This window comes from Taudactylus pleione, unplaced genomic scaffold (genome assembly GCF_031769625.1).
Source record: "Taudactylus pleione unplaced genomic scaffold, aTauple2 ptg000518l, whole genome shotgun sequence".
Taxonomy (NCBI): Eukaryota; Metazoa; Chordata; class Amphibia; order Anura; family Myobatrachidae; genus Taudactylus; species Taudactylus pleione.
This window is the reverse complement of record NW_028284920.1, coordinates 1,346,604-1,364,836: the sequence shown is the minus strand read 5'-3', so window position 1 is coordinate 1,364,836 and position 18,233 is coordinate 1,346,604. Positions and strand designations below refer to the sequence as shown.

At 44.4% G+C, this 18,233-nt stretch overlaps 1 protein-coding gene across 1 annotated transcript in view; it reads right to left on the bottom strand.

Annotated features, from left to right (window-relative positions):
- Positions 1-18,233, bottom strand: part of PHYHIPL (phytanoyl-CoA 2-hydroxylase interacting protein like) — a 174,116-nt gene that overhangs the window by 2,519 nt on the left and 153,364 nt on the right. Inside the window, exons 3-4 of the mRNA XM_088450456.1 lie at positions 13,591-13,765; positions 11,524-11,641 (exon numbers count right to left, since the gene is read on the bottom strand). Coding sequence (XP_088306582.1) covers positions 11,524-11,641; positions 13,591-13,765 — 293 coding nt within the window. The remainder of the gene's footprint in view (positions 1-11,523; positions 11,642-13,590; positions 13,766-18,233) is intronic.

The window sequence follows — 18,233 nt, the reverse complement described above, 5'->3', positions numbered from 1 at the left end:
TCGGCTGTGGACAGTGAAGAGGGAGGGTGGCAGTTAGGGCTGGCTGGGCTGTGTAGTGTAGTGCTGTGTTGTGCTGTGGTACTGTTCTCCATAGGGGCTGTGTCCACTCCTCCAAAGTCCATAGGGACTGGCTGGACTGTGTTGTGCAGTCAGTTGTCCATAGGGGCTGTGTCCACTCCTCCAAAGTCCATAGGGGCTGGCTGTGTTGTGCTGAGCTGCTGTTGTCCATAGGGGCTGTGCCCACTCCTCCAAAGTCCATAGGGACTGGCTGGACTGTGTTGTGCAGTCAGTTGTCCATAGGGGCTGTGTCCACTCCAAAGTCCTGTGCAGTGTCCCAGTCCTAAAGGGGTGCTGTAGTGTTGTCCAGGGGGTGCTCTGTCCATCAGGGGTGCTCCCCCCCCCAAGTGCAAAAAAAATAAATATTTTTTCTGTGTTTGTTGATGCACGTGCGGCCACAGTGCACAAAATTCACAAAGGAGCAGCGCCAAGCGTGCGCCTGTGTCATAAGTAAAGGGCCGGCTGGCTTGTCCGTTAAAGGGTGCTGTAACCCCCAAAGTGCACTCACAAAAAAAATATTTTCTTGTTTTTTTTGGTTTGTGAATTGTGTGCGCAGTAGCCGCACGTGCATCAACAAAGTAGCGCCAAGCGTGCGCCTGTGTCATAAGTAAAGGGCCAGCTGGCTCGTCTGTTAAAGGGTGGTGTAACCCCCAAAGTGCACTCCAACAAAAATAAAAATTTTCTTCTGTGTTTGTGAATTGTGTGCACTGTACGTGCATCCTCAAAACAGCAGCGCCAAGCGTGTGTCTGTGTGTTAAAGGGTGGTGTAACCCTCAAAGTGCGCTCCACAAAAAAGAAAAAATTCTTTTTTTTTTCTGTCTTTGTTGATGCACATGGATCTACAGTGCACACAATTCACAAAGGAGCAGCGCCAAGCGTGCGCCTGTGTCCCATAAGTAAAGAGCCGGCTGGCTCATTTCTTAAAGGGTGGTGTAACCCACAAAGTGCACTAGTCTCCAACAAAAATAAAAAATAATTTTCTGTGATTGTGTGCACCTTAGCCACACGTATATATCAATATAACATAAATGGAGGACCAAACTTTCTCCGAAAAACATAAAATAGGGAAAGATCAAGAACCACTTCCTCCTAGTGCTGAAGCTGCTGCCACTAGTCATGACATAAACGATAACATGCCATCAACGTCATCTGCCAAGGCCGATGCCCAATGTCATAGTAGAGGGCATATACAATCCCAAATGACAAAGTTCTGGAAAATGACCTTAAAAAAAACATTTAAATCATCTGAGGAGAAACGTAAACTTGCCAATATGCCACTTACGACACGGAGTGGCAAGGAACGGCTAAGGTCTTTCCCTATGTTCATGACTAGTGGTTCAGCTTCACATGACGATGGAAGCCCTCCTCCCGCTAAAAAAATCAAACGAGTTAAGCTGGCAAAAGCACAGCGAAGAACTGTGCGTTCTAAGAAGATATCACAAATCCCCAAGGAGAGTCAAAGTGTGGTGGCGGTTGCAATGCCTGACCTTCCCAGCACTGGACGGGAAGAGGTGGCTTTTTCTACCATTTGCACGCCCCCTGCAAGTGCTGAGAGGAGCACCCACAGTCCACTTGCTGATATGCAAATTGAAGATGTCACTGCTGAAGTACAACAGGATGAGGATACTGGTGCAGCTGGCGCTGAGAAGGAAGTTGACGAGGAGGATTCTGATGGTGGTGTGGTTTGTTTTAAATCAGGCTCCGGGGGAGACAGTTGTTGTCCGTGGGATGAAAAAGCCCATCACGGTCATGCCTGGGCAAAAGACCAAACATTCCACCTCTTTGGTCTGGCAATATTTCTATCCAAATCCGGACAACAACTGTCTCGCCATATGTACCATATGTAAAGGTGAAATAAGTAGGGGTAGGGACATTAACCACCTAGGAACATCCTCCCTTATACGGCACCTGCAGCGCGTTCATAAAAAGTTACTGTCAAGTTCAGAAACTTTGGCTAAGACCGTACGCCTACTGCTGCCGCTGGGAGTCGTTCATCATCCCAGAGAGGAAGTAGGAACACCACTACTTTTACTAAACAATTGACCCTCCAACAGTCCTTAGTGAGGAGGATGAAGAACGACAGCAGTCATCCTGAAGCAAAACGTATAACTGAGGCATTGACTGCTATGTTGGTGTTAGACGTGCATCCGGTATCCGCCATTAGTGCAGTGGGATTTAGACAATTGATGGAGGTAGTGTGTCCGCGGTTCCAAATCCCGTCTAGATTCCACTTCACTAGGCAGGCGATACCAAGACTACAGAAACGTCAGAAAAAGTGTCCTCAGTGTCCTGAAAAATGCCATTGTACCCAATGTCTACTTAACCACGGACATGTGGACAAGTGGAACAGGGCAGACTAAGGACTATATGACTGTGACAGCCCACTGGGTAGATGTATCACTTTACGCAGCAACAACAGCGTCACCAGTAGCAGCATCTCAGAAACGCCAGCTCGTTCCAAGGCAGGCTACACTTTGTATCACCGGTTTCAGTAAGAGGCACGCCGCCGACAACCTCTTAGAGAAACTGAGGGAAATCATCGCCCAGTGGCTTACTCCACTTAGACTCTCCTGGGGATTTGTGATATCTGACAACGCCACCAATATTGTGCGGGCATTACATCTGGGCAAATTCCAGCACGTCCCATGTTTTGCTCACACAATAAACTTGGTGGTCCAGAATTTTCTGAAAAGCGACATGGGCATGCAGGAGACGCTTTGGGTGGCCCGAAAAATTTCTGGCCACTTTCGCCATTCAGCGACTGCGTGCCGAAGACTGGAGCACCAGCAAACACTCTTGAACCTGCCCCGCCATCACCTGAAGCAAGAGGTTGTAACGCAGTGGAACTCAACCCTCTATATGCTTCAGAGGATGGAGGAGCAGCAAAAGGCCATACAAGCCTATACATCCACCTATGACATAGGCAAAGGAGGGGGTATGCACCTGACTCAAGCACAGTGGAGAATGATTTCTGTGTTGTGCAAGGTTCTCCAGCCCTTCGAACTTGCCACACGTGAAGTCAGTTCAGACACTGCCAGCTTGAGTCAGGTCATTCCCCTCATCAGGATTTTGCAGAAGCAGCTGGAGAAATTGAAAGAGGAGCTAAGACGGAGCGATTCCGCTCGGCATGTGGGACTTGTGGATGAAGCCCTTCATTCGCTTTGCTAGGATTCCAGGGTGGTCAATCTGTTGAAATCAGACCACTACATTTTGGCCACCATGCTCGATCCTAGGTTAAAGCCTATGTGGTGTCTCTTTCCGGCCAACACAAGCCTGCAGAGGTGCAAAGACCTGCTGGTGAAAACACTGTCAGTTGAAGCGGAACGTGACACGTCAACAGCTCCTTCTTCATTTTCTCCTGCAACTGGGGCTGCCAGGCAAAAACTTAGGTATCCTAAGCAACCCGCTGGCGGTGATGCAGGGCAGGCAGGACCAAGTTTGGACATCTGGTCCGGACTGAAGGACCTGGCAACAATTTCTGACATGTCTACTGTCACTGCATATGATACTATCATCATTGACAGAATGGTGGAGGATTACATCGGTGACAGCATCCAAGTAGGCATGTCAGACAGTCCATACCTGTACTGGTAGGAAAAAGAGGCAATTTGGAGGCCCCTGTACAAACTGGCTCTATTTTACCTGAGTTGCCCCCCCTCCAGTGTGTACTCCAAAAGAGTGTTTAGTGCAGCCGGGAACCTTGTCAGCGAAAGGCGTAGGAGGTTGCTTCCACAAAATGTGGAGAAGATGATGTTCATAAAAATGAATTGTCAACTCTTCCAGGGAGACCAGCCTCCAGAACGTACAGAGGGACCTGTGGATTCCATCGGGGACGAATGAATACTCTGTGAGGATGAGGATGTACACAACACTGAAGAGGGTGAGGAATCGGTGGATGAGGAGGATGAGGACGACATCTTGCCTCCGTAGAGCCAGTTTGTGCAGGGACAGATTAATTGCCAGCTTGTTTTGTGGGGGCCCAAACGAACCAATCATTTCAGCCACAGTTGTGTGGCAGACCCTGGCGCTGAAATGATTGGTTTGTTAAAGTGTGCATGTCCTGTTTATACAACATAAGGGTGGGTGGGAGGGCCCAAGGACAATTCCATCTTGCACTTCTTTTTTTTCTTTGCATTATGTACTGTTTGGGGCCTAGTTTTTCAAACTGCCATCCTGTCTGCCACTGCAGTGTCACTCCTAGATGGGCCACGTGTTTGTGCCGCCCACTCGTATCTCTTAGCATAGTCACCCAGCTACCTCGGTGCAACATTTTGGACATAAAAACACTATTGTGAGGTGTGAGGTGTTCAGAATAGACTGGAAATTAGTGGAAATTAAGGTTATTGAGGTTAATAATAGCATAGGAGCAGAAAAACCTACAAATTCTGTGATTTTAGCTGTTTTTATGCTTTTTTTCAAAAAAATACAGATCCAAAACACAAAACCCAGAACCCAAAACATGGAAGGGTGGTTTTGGCAAAACCAATCCAGATCCAAAACACAAAAAGTGCCCGGTGCACACCCCTAGTTTAAACACGGTCTTCTGGGTGTCCGTAAATCAGTCACTGCATTCTTGCTGGCAGCCCTCTTTCGTGTCTGGAGACCAGCTATGTCTGCCACAGGTTAGACTTACTAAGCAGGCTGATGGCCGCCTGATCTGCATTCAATGTTTTGGTTTTGTGCGTGATCTGCGATCTGTGAGATAGCGCAGCTGCGATGGCATTTGCTTCCATCCCTGAATCAGGCCCATAGTTCCCATGAAGAAGTTAGAAAATTCACCCAACTCTGTGCAAGTTCCATTTACCATACCAGCATCATTTCCATATAGTGCACCACACTACGCAGCAATGACAGCAATGACAGTACACATTGTACCAGAGGGAATACTCAAATTATACCAGAACACTGACCACCAAAGCCCACTGCTATACACAACACAGGCCACGCATCATCTGGTGGATCGCTCTGAATATAGTCTACATTCTTTCACAGCAAGTGAGCAATTTAAAGCAAGTTGCCTTGTGTCAAAAATACAATAGAGAGACCACAGTCTTGTGACATATACAATACAGCGCTCACCCACTTTGCTCGTGAAATGCATTTTTGGGAGTCTCCCGACCGGGACATAATATACATCTACATTGCAAGTTTTATCTCTGCACCTCTATAGGGTGAGTGGAAAAAACTGAGATGTCGGAGGTACCGTAACTTGCTGATATATGTGTAGCCGAACAACACAGCAATGCTTGGCAGCACATCGCCTGTAATTGAATTGAGAGTTCTGATAACTGCTATACATATTCAAAACCCAACATTGCTAGAATAATAACATCAGATATTATAGAATTTTTGTAAGGTGTTTGTTTTTCAGTTATGGGTGTACTGCAGAACATTGCAGCTGCTGCAGAGAGTTGCTATGCACCGTACTGATAAAGGCACAGCAAAGGGGATTCTCATTAAGTGCACTGGTGTGTTCAATGAGTCACAGAAATCCAATAATTCCATTATCCATATAACAAGAGGCAGCATCTAACCCCCAGTCACAGATGAGATCTCTCTGCACTATATTTATATCACTGTCAGGTTCTGAGACAAACTATTTCATTTTACTGGGTTATATGATCAACATGAATAAATAGATATATGAAACAAAAACAAAAAGTAACCATGTAAATGATAACAAGCAATATTTGATAGTCATTTTTACAATATTTACACCCCACAATCTAATTAATATACCTGACACATCAACAATAGGATGTATTTATCCTGAATAAAATTCTTGTTGCTGAATGTATTTCTTTTTTAAACAATGATACAGGGTAGATAGAAATAATGAACACACTATTTTTAAATTTTACTTTTTTGGGATTAAATTGTTCTTAATCAGTATAGATAAAATAAATCAATATTTTAAAAAATCCTGTTTACCTGTAATAAAATCAAGTTTTGGCTCCAATTTACTGGAGGGCAACTCTCAGCGGCAGACTATGGGGTGACTGTGTTTTGTCTAAATTCTACGTACAAATCTCTGTGACATGTACCGTGCCATACATGCCTGTTCAGAGACCCATGCAGCTGTGTCCACATACATCTAGCCTCCTTGCACATTAAACAGTCCTTCTAATCGTGCCATGCCGTGGCGTGACTCTTTTCATGCGACTCGTTACCGTCAGATGTGTCTTACTCGCACAGCGATGCCAATTGGACGCACAAGCAGCTTCTGCTGATTAGCAGTCGCCCACATACTATAGGCATGTCACATGCAGATACACCCGCAGTCACACACATACTATAGACATGTCACATGGAGATACACCCGCAGTCACACACATAATATAGGCATGTCACATGGAGATACACCCGCAGTCACACACATAATATAGGCATGTCACATGCAGATACACCCGCAGTCACGCACATACTATAGACATGTCACATGGAGATACACCCGCAGTCACACACATAATATAGGCATGTCACATGCAGATACACCCGCAGTCACGCACATACTATAGACATGTCACATGCAGATACACCCGCAGTCACACACATAATATAGGCATGTCACATGGAGATACACCCGCAGTCACGCACATACTATAGACATGTCACATGCAGATACACCCGCAGTCACACACATAATATAGGCATGTCACATGGAGATACACCCGCAGTCACGCACATAATATAGGTATGTCACATGCAGATACACCCGCAGTCACGCACATACTATAGACATGTCACATGCAGATACACCCGCAGTCACACACATAATATAGGCATGTCACATGGAGATACACCCGCAGTCACACACATAATATAGGCATGTCACATGCAGATACACCCGCAGTCACGCACATACTATAGACATGTCACATGCAGATACACCCGCAGTCACACACATAATATAGGCATGTCACATGGAGATACACCCGCAGTCACGCACATACTATAGACATGTCACATGCAGATACACCCGCAGTCACACACATAATATAGGCATGTCACATGGAGATACACCCGCAGTCACGCACATAATATAGGCATGTCACATGCAGATACACCCGCAGTCACGCACATACTATAGACATGTCACATGCAGATACACCCGCAGTCACGCACATAATATAGGCATGTCACATGCAGATACACCCACAGTCACGCACATAATATAGGCATGTCACATGCAGATACACCCGCAGTCACACACATAATATAGGCATGTCACATGGAGATACACCCGCAGTCACGCACATAATATAGGCATGTCACATGGAGATACACCCGCAGTCACACACATAATATAGGCATGTCACATGGAGATACACCCGCAGTCACGCACAAAATATAGGCATGCTGCATATAATTTTAATCAGCAGAATCTACTTAAGCGTCCTATTCACATCACTGTGCAAATAAGACACATCTGATGTAAAGAGTCGCACAAAAAGATGCTCGGCGCTACAGTTATGTGTAACGTGACTTGTAGCGCACAAAGGATAGATGTATGTGGACACATCTGTACATTTGTGGTGAGTCCCACAGACTCTGGGGAGAGTAGTTCACCTTCCTGCATTAAGCCCACTTCTAATGAAATGAGCAGGATAGTGGCCATGCTCATTCTCAGTGAAATGCATCATAGCCTCAACCTCTATGAGTAAGGGGGAAAATGATGCAATTCCCTCCCACACTCAGGGCCTCATTTACCAACGAGTTTTATAATTCACAATGAGCGATAAATTTCGTTGCCTATGACAATGGTGCTCCAGCCAATCAGCTTCCAAATGTCATCTAGTTAAAAAAGGACAGTTGGGAGCTAATTGGCTGGAATGATAAAACACGTTGATAAATAAGTGTCTTTCTCTCTCGTGCGATAGAGTGAATGAGCAGTGAGACTCCCACTTTCAGGCTGTGTGGTCTGTGCATTTGCTATGGAGTTTGTAAACACAACAATATCAACGCTACATCGGTCGCACCATCAACAAGTGACACTCCCATAACATGCCCATAAAACGGCCCCTTTTTGCGATCACCTTAGGTCACCTCCCAGTCTCCATCCTGATATGCTCAGTGACCGCAAACCTCTTCTCAAGCGATTCCAAACACAACTGCAAACGGCATAGGACACTTGTGTACGCAGCTGCTATGCAGCTGCCAGGATATGTATTGAGACTCCCACCGGCTTCTTTGCAAATCCAAGTCACTGTGTACTAAGACGCAGCATCGATCACAGATCATTTGATGTTAGCAGTCCTGAGTAACTCTATGGTCGTGCAGAATGGCCGCAGGAACTGGGATGCCAGAGCTCCTACACGGACGCTACACGCATGCATTATTAGCTAACACTCCCCGTTACCACCCCCAAATACGCCCTGATTGCCAATCACACTGCGAATAAATACTCGCTGTGAGCAACAACAGTAATGTACCTTTGCGCATGCGCAGCGCAACTCAGATGCATGCACAGATAATTGCTCAACTGCGAATAGTGTCCATCTCTGAATCAGAGGGCCTGATTCAGAGCCGGACGCTCTTTCAGAGCGCTCGCTCTGAATCAGTGCCCTCCCTCTCTTTTTTTAGAGCGGCCTACTGGCCGCTCACATAGCTGTGGGTAACCACCCACAGCTATAGCGAGCAGCCAAAAAGATGGTCGCGATGGTCAAGACCATCGCGACCATCGGGCTTGCGACGAGACCCTTGTGATGTCAGTGGGGCCGGCTCCAGACGGTAGGCATTCCCATGGGAACGCCTCCATCTGGGCAGCAACGCCCCCGGCACGCCCACCAACGGGGGAGTGCTGTCACTCAACATTGACAGCACGCCCCCTTTGTACCGAGACCCATAGCGACGGCTTGCCCATCGCTATGCAGGTCTCGCGCATGCGCACGACGGAGCCGGCTCCCTCGTGCGCATGCGCACTTGGCCAACATCGACCCGCTTGTGAGCGGGTCTGAATCAGGCCCAGAGCCAGTGCTCCTGTAACTCCCAGAGATGCAGGGGAAAAAGGTAGGTAAGTATGTACCTTGTTTTGTTATATCGTGTTCCATGGTTGCAGTATATGTATTACTAGTTAGCAGCTCGCTGTCTTGAGCGCTGAAACGGGTCACTTTTCAGATTTCTGCTCGCCAGCTCGGGGGGCTGGGAATAGAAATGTCACCGCTCGGCGGCTGTGTGCTCGCCCGAACGGAGCAACAATTGAAGTGCTTTGTCTGGCACTCTCTTGAATACACCTGAATTCCCCCCATAGCGGTGAGGAGCAGCATTAGCCATATAATATATATACATACATATATATACACATATATATATATATATATATATACACACACACACACACACACACACACACACATATATATATATATATATATACATATACACACACAAGATTTTGTTTTGTAAGAGTAGTGGGCTTGATTCAGAGATGGACACTTTTGGTGATTTCACACTGCCGAGGCCAGGGAAGCTGCGTTCAAGGCCGCAAGCACTGGCCTCGGCACACCCAGGAAACGAGGCCGACATACAATGTTTTCTGGGATGTTGCTAGTTTTCCGCCCCTTCCCCACCCCTAAACGGCTTAGGGAGCATGTCAATCATACTGCGACTTAGGGGGCACTGCGACTGTTGTCGCACACAGAGATCTGCACCTGCGCAGTACAGATAATTCTCATGTGCAGATCAGCAGATATCTGTGATGTACGTAAACCATTGAGTTCGCATTAAATCTCTGAACTAGGCCCAGTATCTTCTGGGTAACTGGTTGATATCTGCCACATGTTATAAGACAGAGCTATGGGCAATAGCATATATTCCCCCTCCCCACAAGCACAATACAGCACTGGGAATGAGAGTTGCGTCATCTACCTCCTATACACCTGACATCTGCACGGAGTACGTCCTTATCCACGATTTCCAGGTTTGTTTTCTCTGAGGTAGTTACCAAGTTGGGAGCCCTTCCTTTTACACATTGTATACACAATCATCACACTATCCCTACTGGATTCACATTCCATTCACATCAGACTGTTGGGGACAAACAAGCTTCTCTACAAACATCACAACTATAACTTCTGTCCTTTGAGACACTAAGAAGTGTTTGCTCGTAGCTGCCGATGGTTCGCATTGTGCGCACACAAACCACAGCGAAAGATCAGGAAGCGTTCGCTCGCCGATCATAGACAGCCCGCCAGAGTGAGTGACAGGAGAAGCAGTTTGTAGGTGGTGACAGGGGCTGGCCACTAGATACGGGGGAGTGGAGGTGCGTTCGCTTCTGATGGTACCCGATGTACCGATGGTTGCATAAACTTCCTGGAAATGACATGCACTAGTGGGAGTCTTAAGACAGGCTGGTGGGTGTCTGCATACACAAAGCGAACGCACTCTAAGACATAGTGGGCGTGCTTATGGCTTGCCATGCGATTGCCTGCCTTGCCGTCACTTAGCCGAATTTGCATACGCTGGGAACAAGCGTATGCATCTAGCGACCGGGTATGAATCGAGTCCTCAGAACTCATGTTTCTCCACTTACATTTAACCTTATGCACTATCCGTGCAATGGTCATCATCCCACAGCAGGTATTTTTGTAGTATGGTGGATACCATGACGACGACGACATTTATAATAAAAGATATCACTACGATGTATAATCTTAACACTTTTTAGAGGGAATTTAGCTGAAAACAGCTGTTTTTGGAAGATGCCCGCAACCCTCCCAAAGTATCCCTGGGATGAAAATATGAAATGTACCAAGCTGCGCTTTCTGGAGCGCGGCCCCCCTGGTAGCTAACGCCATGTCCACATGCACACGCATGTGCAGTAACTCTGCCAGGCCTGAACCCGGCAGCAAAGTGATGACATAGGTGCCAGTCCCGACACTGCGATAGTATATAATAATGTATATTCTTAAATGTCCATTCATTTGTGTTGTCCACAACTCTATTCATTGCAAAGCAGAATTGTTACATATGAAGGGCTTGTGGCACTATACACACAAAATTTCATATCAGGATGCTTAAAAAATAATATTAATGATAGAATACAATTCTAGAACAGTTGTATAAAACAATGAGCTGCCCTAGTGAACTGTCACATGCAGTTTAGGGGCATGTCACTACATTACAATACATATATATATGTGTGTATAGGGATCCGGTTAATATTCCAACAGTCGGGAAGCTGGCGCTTAGAATATAGAAGCTGGAATCCCGTCACCTGCATACTGACCGCCAACGGTAAGTACTGGGGTTAGGGGGAGGGTTAGGTTTAGGGTGCGGGGAGGGGGATGGTTAGTTTTAGGCACCAGGGAGGGAGGGATGATTAGAGTTAGGGGGAGGGAGAGAGTTAGGATATTGACCGACAAGTGTCGGTAACCTAACCCTGTCGGGATGTCGTCGTCTGGATTCTGATTGCTGGCATCCTGTACCCAACCCTGTTTATATACTTGACAAAAAGCTGTTTCTTACTGCGTATAGTCGAAATATTCTTTGTGTTGGTTACGGTAAAAAACTGAAAATTTCAGCATACGTCCTGCAATTGCCTCCGCTTTCTCCATCAGCTGCGTTAGGTGCACCTTTGAGTAGTCTATAAAGATAAAAACACTTTAATAACCAAATGTCTATTGTTACCATGTCCGGATAATAATTACATTATTAAATAATGGTCTATACTGTATATACATGTAAAGATAGAGGATAAGTAATGCTGGGCATACACTATACAATTATCTGTCAGATATATGTCCAATCTGGCTGGTTGGAATGAAAACCTGGTAATGTATGAAAAATTATAGACAAAAATGTTAGTTCAAATAAACAGTTTTCCAGTGTTTGTGAGGAAATGGTCGATTGTCATTTGCTCCCATATATTACCAGGTTGTATAGTGTATGCGCAGCATGAGGAACATCAAGTGTACTGACAGCTTCCACAAGTGTGGCTCATTCGTTAATTAAGCAAACACTCCAGCAGGGTCAGAGTCATGAATAAAACTGCTGGACTGCCAACCTAAATAATGCTACTGTCTGGGTCTGGGCCTTCTCCTCCAGAAGAGGGGCAGGTTCAGTTTGCTGAGAGAGAAGAAAGACTATATCCATTGGGCAGCCAGTGAGAGCTGTAAGGGATGGGGCCTCCCTCCAGCTTTTACTGTGCAGCTGCTAGACTGACAAACACACATTAGCTCCTTGTAATTTAAATATATATAAAGAGTAGCTACTGGACCGCGGCACTTGGAGACTTAGAAAGATTTAATAAAACATATCACATTAGTGACCCAATGTTTCTGGGCCCGCTCGCCCCTTTGTCAAGGTGAATGCAAATAACAGTCTGATATCAGTGCATATTGTTTTGTTTTTAGTTCTACCATTTTCTCTTTTCCCTTTCTCTTACTTTATTCCTTACAGTTTCCTCTGCTCTGTAGTACAATATGAGCCTCCTTTCATTTCATTACTAGGCACCGCTCTTCTTTGTATATGTGCCAGCCACATCCTGCTACCGGCGTCACTGGTTACCTTGACAACCAGGAGGCGCCGGCTCAGTGACATCATCTCAGCAGGACCTCGGCCGCTTCGCCAAGTCCCGGGCGGTGTCTATCCTTCGCACTTGGCGGACTTCTCCCTTTATAAGGTAAGCATCATGTATTTATTTGTATTCATTTTGAAAAGGGGGAGAGTAGGCCCTGAAACGTTGGGTCAGTCATGTGATATGTTTAATTAAACCTTTCTTAGTGCCGCGGTCCAGCAACTGTTTTTTGTCCATTTCTCCAGCGGGCACAGAGCTTTTGATTTAGCGAAGTGCCAGTGTACACAACACGTGGTGGAGGTGTTGTCCATAGCAGCCAATCAGCTTCTAGCTATCATTTATCTAGCACATTCTATTAATTGATAGCTGTTATCCGATTGACCACTTCTCTTTAGAAGTTTTGATAATTTTTTCCCACAAATGTTTCCATAAAAAGATTTCCTAGTACTTACTGTACTATAATAGAAACTAAAAGCACCTTATTGCTGCACAAGATATGTAATAGAAATGAAATCTGAGCTGAATGATTTTGTGTGTATTGAATGTATTATCTTCTTTTTAAATAGAGAAACAACATACAGCAAGAATAACAAAACATTTTTTTCCAAGGTCCTCCTTAGGTACGAGCCTACTATTCTAACTGACTGCACAATTAAAAAGATCTATAACTGCACAGCAAATAACCTAAAAAAGAAAGAGTCTTGAATACAGAAAATATTATAATACATATGGGGCTCTGTTTCCCTTCACATGGGACTAAGCTACAGCTGCTAATGTGCTGCATGCAGCCGTTTTGACAGCTGGATCACAGTCATGTACTAGGAAACCAGCATATCACAAAGGGAAGAATTTCAAAACGCAGCAGATTTCTGGGTGGAAAACAGCAGTTAGCAAAAACGATGAGCCGAAGCCCCCAGTTTTGGATAGTACTTATACAAATTTCTCAATTTAATGTACAAGTGCATCTACATAAAAGCTTCAGCCAGTTTTTAAAAGATGGGCAGCACAATTCTTACCTGCGGTGCAGAATTCAATGATCTCGCTCCACTCAGACACAACATAATCTCCATCCACCTGCTTCGATGCAGTCTGAACAGCCACGGTGTACTCGGTCCTTGGGCTCAAAAACCAATGTCCACGGACTGTCATCGGCAGTGGGACTGCTTTAGCTACCAACTTAGTAGGAACATCCTACACAAGAAACAAAACAAAATGAGACAAAAAGGGTGATTTTCAGGGGTAAAATTGCTATTATTATTTTTTTTTACAGATTTAAAGGTCAATTTTCAAATCACTGAATCTGCCAAAAATTAATCTGCTAAAGGAAAATCAACCAATAGATCAGTGATTTTCTAAACCTGATAATAAAGAGAATATCCAGACATCACAAAGCACTGAAATCACAAAAAAAAATTAAAAATTATTGAGACAGCCAACATTAGAAGAAAACCAGTGAGGTGAAAAACATAAAAATAAATACAAAAAAATGCCCCATTCATTAAAAAAAAAAAAAGCCCCAATTATTTAGATGTTTTATCCAAAGGTGCAATATTGATCCTGTTGAAATCATTAGGTTCATTGACTTAAAATGTAAAAGATTGGTCAATGGATTTTCCATTTCTCATTAAACTGGCTAGTGAAGGATAACACTGACATTTAACATAATGGTGAATATGTCCCTGAACTCACAAGCAGCATTTATGGTTCTTGCCCATGTCAGCAGTGTTTCCATACTCATTAGGTGTGTCATTAATTTGGTATCACTTTGATAATACTCAATTTTGAAAGCTTACAACTACTTCATGAATATGGAGCTTTCAATATTCAGCATAATCACACAGTATTGACAAATCACTAAGGGGTCTATTTACTAAGCCTTGACTGGAGATAAAGTGAACTTAGATAAGGTTCCAGCCAATCAGCTCCTAACTGCCATGTCACAGGCTGTGTTTGAAAAATGACAATTATGAGCTGGTTGGCTGGCACCTTATCTCCGTTCACTTTATCTCCTTCCAAGGCTTAGTAAATAGACCCTTTAGCCACTGAAACAAAGACTTCAGATTTGCTACTGTTTAGATGAAAAGTCAGCGAATACTGCTAGGGACAACAGACGGGGAAATGTAATAGACTGAGATCCAGGCGACTGTGTGATTCAGCAAGTCTCCCCTTTTGTTAAGGGCAAGAAAGGCAAAGCTAACCTGGGATATTTTAAACAACACTGTAGAAATCACTATTTTATATGCATTAATGGAAAGGATCACTATTCGCATCCCGGACCTTCTTCCCATATGGAAGGAACGGGTTGCTCACAGAAAGCGGGAGCAAACGCCATCGAACGCTCCCTCAGGCAAGCTCCAATAATATTATATTTTCGGAGCTTGATGAATTCTGTCCCTATACTAGTGTATGGGGACAGCGGGCCATTCCGCAAAAGGAAGGCAAGTAGGAGATAGCTGTGATACTAGTGTATGGGGATAGCGGGCCATTCCGCAAGAGGAAGGCAAGTAGGAGATATCTGTGATACTAGTGTATGGGGACAGCGGGCCATTCCGCAAGAGGAAGGTAAGTAGGAGATATCTGTGATACTAGTGTATGGGGACAGCGGGCCATTCCGCAAGAGGAAGGTAAGTAGGAGCTATCTGTGATACTAGTGTATGGGGACAGCGGGTCATTCCACAAGAGGAAGGTAAGTAGGAGATATCTATGATACTAGTGTATGGGGACAGCGGGCCATTTTGCAAGAGGAAGGTAAGTAGGAGTTATCTGTGATACTAGTGTATGGGGATAGCGGGCCATTCCGCAAGAGGAAGGTAAGTAGGAGTTATCTGTGATACTAGTGTATGGGGACAGCGGGTCATTCCACAAGAGGAAGGTAAGTAGGAGATATCTATGATACTAGTGTATGGGGACAGCGGGCCATTCCGCAAAAGGAAGGCAAGTAGGAGATATCTGTGATACTAGTGTATGAGGACAGCGGGCCATTCCGCAAGAGGAAGGTAAGTAGGAGTTATCTGTGATACTAGTGTATGGGGACAGCGGGTCATTCCACAAGAGGAAGGTAAGTAGGAGATATCTATGATACTAGTGTATGGGGACAGCGGGCCATTCCGCAAAAGGAAGGCAAGTAGGAGATATCTGTGATACTAGTGTATGAGGACAGCGGGCCATTCCGCAAGAGGAAGGTAAGTAGGAGTTATCTGTGATACTAGTGTATGGGGACAGCGGGTCATTCCACAAGAGGAAGGTAAGTAGGAGATATCTATGATACTAGTGTATGAGGACAGCGGGCCATTCCGCAAGAGGAAGGTAAGTAGGAGTTATCTGTGATACTAGTGTATGGGGACAGCGGGTCATTCCACAAGAGGAAGGTAAGTAGGAGATATCTGTGATACTAGTGTATGGGGACAGCGGGTCATTCCACAAGAGGAAGGTAAGTAGGAGATATCTGTGATAGCTCCTGTTTTACCTTCTTGATGAATGGCCCAATAACTTATTTTCTACAATTGCAGGTGAAAAGGTTCATTTTCACCTGCTTTTGTAGAAATTAAGTGATGATGAATAGGCCCCTATATAACAAAAATCATAAAATTTTCAAAGATGAAATGAGATAGGGTAAATAATAGGATGTTTTGCTGGAACCAACAAGATGCAGTTTAACTACACATTCATAGTACCAGTAGTAGGTGCATTATTATATAGAAAGTTTTTATGATTTGCCAAAATGGTATTTAACAAATCTGAAGCGTATATTCCGGTGATGAAATGTACCATATAGAGTTTCCTTGCTGAAGGGAATGTTTTTTTCTAGTCCTAATCTGATATTTAGCTGGAATGCACATGATGAGCCTGTCCAGGGATTTGCAAACAGATTTCATTGGTTTATTCAACAATATCATAAGAGATCACGTGGAATCCACACATCTGTCATGGTGAACATTGTCCAATTACTCCTTGTTGATCATTCACGAGAGTCGTGCTGAGGAGTGAACAGCAGTAGGGATGGACATTGAATTGTTCACCACTCCTTTGATGGCGCCATTTGTACTTTCAATCAATGGAAAACTACCGATGGTTTGAACTATTCATGGATGGCACAAGTGTGGACATGTGACAGTTGTGGACCAATCACTAAAGAAGGGTTGGGCTAAGGAGGCAGACAAAGCAAGGGTAGAACTAAGCTATATGCTATGAGGGGGGCGACCATCACCACATAACCATCAGAACTCAGCCATCAGTGGCGGAGAAACATAAAGACTCAAAACATTGACCATCGGTGGCAAACCATTAATTTTTGCTAAACATCGATTGTCAGCATGCATCCCAACTCAACAGCAATGCGACCATTTACTTTCTTCCCTAAGCCCTAAAATTGTTATGTGAGTGTTTTGTGTTTCACCTAGGCAAAAATCCATAGTAAAGAATCTAATTTCTAAGGGAAAAAAACAACCCACAAAAAAATGCTATGATCTGTTTCGGCAATAAAACTGGTGTAAGGATAATGGCCAATGAACTACATATATTTACATACACTGTAACAAGACAGGGAATCACGTACCAAACAGAGAACCAACCCCAGTGCTGAAGGACACACTGTCCAAGGCATTTTGTAGGGAGCATGGTTGCGCCACTTGGCAGTCCCAGGACATGGAGATTTCTTCCCTACTCTTAAGCCATTTTGGCACCTTTGGCTAGCTATCTATATCTACATATACATTACTCATTTATCACTTGCGTTATGGTTATGTAGTTACTTTTGCTTTAGACATTTTCATTTTACCTTCTGGTAAGATGAAATACATGAATCCATTCTGTAAGATTCCCTTCCACTGTTTTTTACCTTCCACTGTTTTTTTCCCTACAACTAGGGCAGCACAGATGGTGTAATGGTTAGCATTACTGCTTCACAGCACTGAGGTCGTGGGTTCGATTACCACCTCGGCTCTAACTGTGTGGAGTTTGTATATTCTCCCTGTGCTTGCGTGGGTTTCCTCCAGGTACTCCAGTTTCTTCCCACACTCCAAAAATATACTGGTAGGCTAATTGGCTCCCAACAAAATTAACCCTAGTGTGTGTGAGCATGTGGTAGGGAATATAGATTGTAAGCTCCACTGGGGCAGGGACTGATGTGAATGGGGCCAAATATTCTCTGAAAAGCACTGCAGAATATGTGTGCGCTATATAAATAACTGATAATAATAATAACTATAGAATATAATTTAAGGGAAGCAAAAAATAATGTAATGATTGAAAAGAAAGGCAATACTTGGATTCAAAAGGCACATTGGTTTCCTAGCCCCGACTAAACACTTCAAGTAACTTGTCCCCGGATACACATTTAATTGTCTACGGCTAAACTGTGCACTGGGAAATCTCTTTGGATGAAATATTACATTTTAATGAGTCATTTCAAAACAGAATATTCTCTTCAACTTTCTTACAGCGTTTAACTTTTTTCTTACAAGCAATTAATACAGCAGGCATTATTATTCCGACATTTAGGCTTCATTCTGTGCTGTTAATGAGGCAGTTCTGGGTCATTACTCTATTTGCCGATGGGTAGCAGAGCTTAAGAGCTTTAGGGGATGATATGCAAATTGTTCAAGGAAAATCAAGTACTTCATAGGCTGTCATTTTGTTATTAAAAGAAAAGCATCACCTC